Raw genomic sequence first — 6795 nt, forward strand, 5'->3', positions numbered from 1 at the left:
ACCTAGTGCCGCGCCCAGGGTCACCGACCCTCCCTCTCCTGAGAGTGCCCGACAAGATGGGCACGGCTGTGGGGTGGGTGGTTGGGAGGGGGGGGGGTACACCCATGTATTATAAGACCCCTCCTAGATGACAATAATGATGGTATTCACAGCAGCTAACGGCTGTGGCTGGCATCTCTCGCTCTGTCCCTCAATCAGAGGGTCAGGCGGAGGGAACCGGACGGGGTCACTGAGCAGAGAACCCCGGACAGCGCCCACCGCTCCTCGAAGGTGTCAAGGGAGTCGGTGGACGCCGCCCAGAGGAACTCCGCCCGGATGCGTGAATGTACTGAGGATCGGAAATAGGCCCCACAGTCACAGCAGGCTCCATCGGCCAGCCTCCTCACCCTGGTTATATAGATGGCCATTTTAGCCAGGGCCGGGAGGAGGTTGACCAGGAGGTCCCGTGACTTTGTGGGGCCATGGATAGGGAGTGCATAAAAAAGGTGTGGGGGAAAGTGCAACCAAAACTGTAACAAGTGATTGGGGGGGGGGAAGGGGGGTTACTTGTTTTATTTCATAAACTTAACTCTGCAGTCCAGCTAAACTTGAAGGTAGGGGAAATGAAACCCAATAGAAATGCAGCAGTAAATCAGGAATCCAAGGATTACAGGGGGCTAAATCACACCATGGTATGTTAGCCCCAGCTAATATATTAGTCCCAGATTAAGTAGATCCCTTTCCCCTGGATAAGATGGCAGGGGCAGTTCCAGAACAAGCAGGAACTTGCTGGAACCAGTTAAGGGAGGCAGGCTAATTGGGACACCTGGAGCCAATGAAGAAGCTGCTAGAATCAGTTAGGACAGGCAGGCTAATCAGGGCACCTGGGTTTAAAAAGGACCTCACTTCAGTTAGGGAGAGGCATGTAAGGAGCTGGGAATGAGAGGATGTGCTGCTGGAGGACTGAGTACAAGTGTTATCAGACACCAGTAGGAAGGAAGATCCTGTGGTGAGGATAAAGAAGGTGTTGGGAGGAGGCCATGGGGAAGTAGCCCAAGGAGTTGTAGCTGTCACGCAGCTGTTACAGGAGGCACTCTAGACAGCTACAATCCACAGGGCCCTGGGCTGAAACCTGGAGTAGAGGGCGGGCCTGGGTTCCCTCCAAACCTCCCAACTCCTGATCATACACAGGAGGAGTTGAACTGCACTGTGGGTTCCACCTGAGGGGAAGGTCTCTGGGCTGTTCCCTGACCCACATGGTGGATCAGCAGAGACTGCGTGGGTTGTTCTTCTCCTTTTCCCCTTGCTGGCCAGTGATGAGGTTATCTGAGTGAACAGCTGATTTGAGCCATGAAAGTGGCCAAACTGAGGGCTCCTGTGAATCTCTGAGGCCAGCAAATCCCCCAATAAGCTCAGGACCCACCAAGGTAGAGGAGGAACTTTGTCACAGTATGTAGCAATTCTGGTTTTCCATTGATGGTTTCTATAATAAGATCAACATTTTGTTTACATTGCTGCTCTTTTTGATGATCCTATTCAAGCCAGAACATCGCACTTTGCCATTATAAGTACAGGTCTTTGATTAAAAAAAAAAAAATTGCCACACCTTTTGAAATGAAAAGAGAGGCAATTAATATGAATTAAAACTACATCTGTAAACACTTATGTACATGAGTAACTTTCAATTCAGTGGGATCATTCATATGCATAAGCAGCTGTAGGCTTGGGCCCTAGATTTATATTTACAAAATTCAGCATAACCAGTGTGTGGACCTGACTCAACAACCCCTCTCTTTTTTTGATTCTTCTTGCAAGCAGTCCCATTAAGGTACTGAAGACAGGCTGGTTACATGGTTGAGGATTTCCATGGCTGGGCCCCATGGCAACCATACAATCACACACAGTAGGAAATAATATGAATATGAGACTAAATATAAGTAAAGCCATAAGTAAGTAAAGTGAAGTGTAATAACTGACACTTTCCTGAGGAAAAACAGGTGCAAGCTGGATCAACAGAGCCAACTGTTTAACTTTATTTTCTGAAAACTGATGCAAATGGTGCTGCAGAAGTGCTATGAAAAGGTGAGAGTGAAGGGGGTGAGGGGGATGTCACCTTGAAAAGAATACCAGCCAGATAAAGAGAGTTGAATAATAAGCTAAGAAAAAAGTACCTAAATTGTCAAGTATCAGGAGAGTAGCCATATTAGTCTGTATTCACAAAAACAATAAAGAGTCCGGTGGCACCTTAAAGACTAACAAACAGACTTATCTGGGTAGATAAATCTGTGAGTCTTTAAGGTGCCACTGCACTCCTTGTTGTTTTTACCTAAATTGTGTGACACATTAAAATATGCTATTGAATATTAATTGAAAAATGTTTCATTTGCATGGGTGGAGGAAAAGAGAGAGCATATTCCCAGGGCACCTAGAGAAAGTAGGTCCCCTTCAGTGTTTCTCAGCAGCTCCACAATCCAGGATCCAAGGAACAGAGAAAGCAATAGCTTCTGGTGACAGCTATTTAGCCACATAAATATTGACTGTTGTTTCTCTGGAGCTTTTCACAATAGACTAGAAAATAAACTAAGTCTTGTATGAATGGCTGGCTTCAGTAGGATGAAAGGTTCGCACACTATACTCAAAGGGGTATAATTTCACTGTTGCCCCAGTGCTGTGTAGGGGTCCTGCCACCTCGGGAAGTCTTTCAGGATCTCCTGGCCCTCATCCACCTTCAGGGAATCCTGTTTACTGTCAGTTAAGGTAAGGCACTGCTTCCTCAACTCCTCGGTTGGGCTCCCTTGTAGCATCACAGCCACAAGCAGGTTCTGGCAAGTCAGGGGTCACACACACACACATTGCTGTAAAAGAGTTGCACCTTTATTAATGTTGCACCCATCATCTTCTGCAATACAACTCCCTGGCACGTTTGCTCCTGGTGAACAAGGGGAAGCCCTTTCCCAGCAAATAAACGTGGCAATACCGAAAATCTCCTAGGGGTTTAACTACACGTCACCCTTAGAGCAGAAATCTCTGAAACAGCAGCGCAGACTACACACGGCTTGGTGCTTGTTTAGTATGGAAGGAGGGACTGATCAGTCATGTTAGCCAATAACCCGCCGTGCAAAGGCCTGGCCACAGCTTCCCCCCTGCCCCGGGGCGAGCAGCGGCTGCAGGGTTAGTACCAACGAGTAAGTTATACCCTTCCCCTCTCCCCCCCGGTGTCCCGCGGCTGCACGCTCCTACCCCCAGCTCTGCCCCCCACCCCCCACCCGACTGCCCGCCTGGGTGCGACCCTATCCCGCCCCCGCCCGTCGCCACCGCCACCGCCCTGTGCCCTCAGCCGTTCCAGAAGTTCAGGAAGAAGCTGCAGAGCGAGTGCCACTGCTCCGCACAGTAGGTCTCGGCCAGGTCCTCGCTCAGCTCCGTGGGCGGCTCCGGGTTCCCCCCAGCCGTGGGCGGCCGCTGCTCGGGGGGTACCGGGGAGCCGGGACCCCCTTTCCTCTTGCCCGCCTTGCCCCGCTTCTCCAGGGCACCAGCGTGTGCACCGCTGCTCATCGCCTTGGCGCTGGGAGCCCCCGGCTGCTGCAGCGTAGCCGCCTCCTGGGCGCTGCCCTGGCCCTTGGCTCGGCCTCTGGCGGGGCCCCCGGCGGCCCCAGGCGCTGCAGGGCTGGGGCTGGGGGGTGCCAGGCGCAGGTGCGCCTCGGGCGGCTCCTTCTTGCTGCTGCAGAGCCGGGCTTTCAGCGGGCTGCTGTCCTGGCAGGGGTGGCGCTTCCGGCGCAGCTTGCCCAGGATCTGCTTCCAGTACTGGCGGCTCTTGGCGCTGTAGGCGGCGCAGCGCTCCGGCTGGCCCCGGTACACGCACCGGAGCCCCTCGCTGCCGCCCTCTCCAGGCGCCTGGCAACTCAGCTGCAGCTCGGTGGCCTCCTCCCCTCGGACCAGCTGCCAGCTGCACACACGCTGCTCCCGGGTAGAGAACTGCCCGGACTGCGCCCAGGGCGCGGGGCGCTCCGCTTTCCCACCGGCCCCTCGGGCCTGCCCGCTGGCGGCGCCCCCTAGGCAGCCCAGGAGCAGGAGGCTCAGTGGAACGGCCCGGGAGACCCTCATCTCATTAGGTCAGTGGAGCTGCTGGCTGCCTTTTGTCATGCAAGTGCAGCAGGGATGGAGAGTCCCGGCGAAGGAGCGAGGGGCCCTCGGCATCCCCAGAGCCCTAGAGAGACAGACAGGGCGCACACTTAGCAGGGGGCATGCAGCACAGCGACACAGCCACAGGCATGGCTAATTGGTATTAATATGCATCTCTCATCAAGCACACGCACGTCAGCATTGGGCATGCCCCGCTAGATCAGTCATTCATAACTATTTGTTTGGTCATTGTTATTACCTCTGAAGCATTTATATCGCCTTTATAAAGCGTATCTGAAAGGTTGCTGAGGCAGCGCCTTCAGTAATAATAGACATTAATACTCGTCATGAATATAGCTGTTTACTTCAAATCTCTCTGCGAACATTAATTCATTAGAGCTCCCTAAATCCTAATCAAATATAAGACCAAGGGATGTGCTGCTCTTAGTCTTTGTCAGAAAGGGTCATTCAGAAATCGGCACTGTTAATTACAGAGGGCACCGCATCTCTGCACTCTCCACAGATGTGTGGTTTTAGGACAGTTTCTGTTCCTGAGGTATTCACTTGTGGTTTTATTACACAAACTGGAAATCGATATACTGAAGATAGATAATGCCATCATTTGCAGTAACAAAACTCTGCTTTGTGTTTGCTTTGACAGATTATGCTATGCAGATTGGTTCTTAGAACACCATCAATGGTAGACAAAGCTTTTTCTCTACAATATTGTTTTCAAGTTTTATGATCTCTCATTTTCTTACATGGCTAAAGCAACTTAACAACCTCTTCACTGCATTCTAAGCTTCTCTTTGCTGTATTCCCCAGTGCAAAATAAATTCTCTAAATTAGTTAAGTGTCAAAGTCTTAACAGAAAGATGTTTGTAAATATGGATACAAGGCTACTGGCAACATGATGGGAAAACAAATCTTTCTAATTACAGCATCAAAGAGAATGTGTGGCCAGAATTCACTAACAAACACATCTCAAAACAAAACTATTCCTCACAAAATCAGATCCCGTTTTCCTTCTTTGGTTAAACTTACCGTGCACTGTGTGAGGTGGAGTAGTCTACTAGAAAAGTGTGTGAGTCTGCATGTAGGATTAGTCTCTGTTAGACGGGTGTATGGAGCATGAATGTATTATCAATAGCATAGGAGTGGCTACCCCAGGCTATGCCCCTCCCTAGCCTGGTGCATGCAAACATACACATACACCCACCCACCAAGAGGGAAGTCCTTAAAACAGAACTTCTTTGACATAATGTTTACACTATTCCATTCAATGATAAACCTATATGCTGCATTGTTTATAAGGCAATGTGTTTAATTAATCAAATGTTATTCACTTGTTTGGTATGGTAGTGTGCTATTGACTCTTGTTTTATTTGCTTTGATGAAACTGCAAAATAATGTTAAAGAAATCATTCTTAGGGCTTGTTTACTCTTGGAAATTTACTGATATAGCTATTTCAGAATTAATACTCTGGAATAATTTCTCATGTGGACACTTATTTTAGAATAAGCATTTGGTGACTGAAAGTGGACTTTGAAAGTGGATTAAGCGAAATCTGAAGAAGGCAATTCTATTCCAGAATAAGAGTGTATTCACACAAGAAAGCTTATGCTCCACTATGTCTGTTAGTCTATAAGGTGCCACAGGACTCTTTGCTGCTTTTACAGATCCAGACTAACATGGCTACCCCTCTGATACTTGTACCAGAATAACTCCCTATGTGTCAACTGTTATTGAGCTCTATCTACATCAGGGTGAATCTTGCCCATTTTAATTAAACTCATATCTTTTATGAACACTCATTTATTTAATTTGCCTGAAAGTGTCTGTCCCTCAAGATTTAAGTACTGGGACAGAATGTAAAATACGTATCCTGTGCAAAACAACTATAATGACAATGCTGGTCTAAGCCAGCCTGGATCTATATAACAAATCAGTCCCCACCCAGACAATCGCATTTGAACAAAAAATACTCCACCCTTTCCAAAAGCAAGAGCAACCCCATTCCTCTCAATCCTCCGTGTATGCCTCAGAGAGCAGAAGGGCTACTAGAATTTACATCAGCAACAATTTCTGTATTCTCTAGACATTGGATACTTTTTGAAACTTGAACATTTGATGGGTGAATGTAATTTTCTCAGAATAAAAATATGTAAAAAGATATCTCGGAATGTTTTTCCTATATGTGCGTTTGCTGTTTCTTTAATTTTGGACTGTGACAGGGTGCTGTGAGCAGTTATAAATAGAGTTCCTTTTGGGAGCCAGCACCCTGGTCACTTAGAACACACAGGACACTGGGTGTAGTTAGAGTAGGAAGGTATTAAGTAGTTTGATTGAGTTAGGAAGATCAGATCTACATAGGGATCAAAACAAAACAAAACTGTGATTAGCCCAGGTCAGCTGGCTCAATCTCCTGGGGCTCAAACTCCAGGGTTGAAAAATTGGGTTCAGACAGGACCCTGAGCTCTGGGACCTTGTAAAGATGGAGGGTCCCAGAGCTTGGGGTCCCACCTGAGCCCAGACATCTACACTGCAATGAGTCTGAGTCAGCTGATCTAACCCAGCTGGGCCCACAGGTCTTTTATCCCTGTGTAGACGTACCCTTAGAGGGGATCACTTGCATTTGTGGGGACTAGAATGAGCTAATTAGCTCACTTGCTGGATAGGTTGCAGAAGAAAACAAG

At 48.4% G+C, this 6795-nt stretch overlaps 1 protein-coding gene and 1 long non-coding RNA gene across 2 annotated transcripts; one reads left to right on the plus strand and one right to left on the minus strand.

Annotated features, from left to right (window-relative positions):
- Positions 1-912: 912 nt before the first annotated feature.
- Positions 913-6500, plus strand: LOC122466517. The gene is made up of 3 exons (XR_006292112.1): positions 913-988; positions 2646-2736; positions 4760-6500. It is a non-coding gene; the product is annotated as an uncharacterized LOC122466517 (long non-coding RNA).
- Positions 3285-5273, minus strand: FGFBP3 (fibroblast growth factor binding protein 3). Its single transcript, XM_027821860.3, has 2 exons — positions 5143-5273; positions 3285-4183 (listed from the first exon to the last, which is right to left on the minus strand). The coding sequence occupies exon 2, from the start codon at positions 4078-4080 to the stop codon at positions 3313-3315; it is 768 nt and encodes a 255-aa protein (XP_027677661.2). The 5' UTR covers positions 4081-4183; positions 5143-5273; the 3' UTR covers positions 3285-3312.
- Positions 6501-6795: the final 295 nt, after the last annotated feature.

Source organism: Chelonia mydas, chromosome 7, assembly GCF_015237465.2.
Source record: "Chelonia mydas isolate rCheMyd1 chromosome 7, rCheMyd1.pri.v2, whole genome shotgun sequence".
Classification (NCBI taxonomy): Eukaryota; Metazoa; Chordata; order Testudines; family Cheloniidae; genus Chelonia; species Chelonia mydas.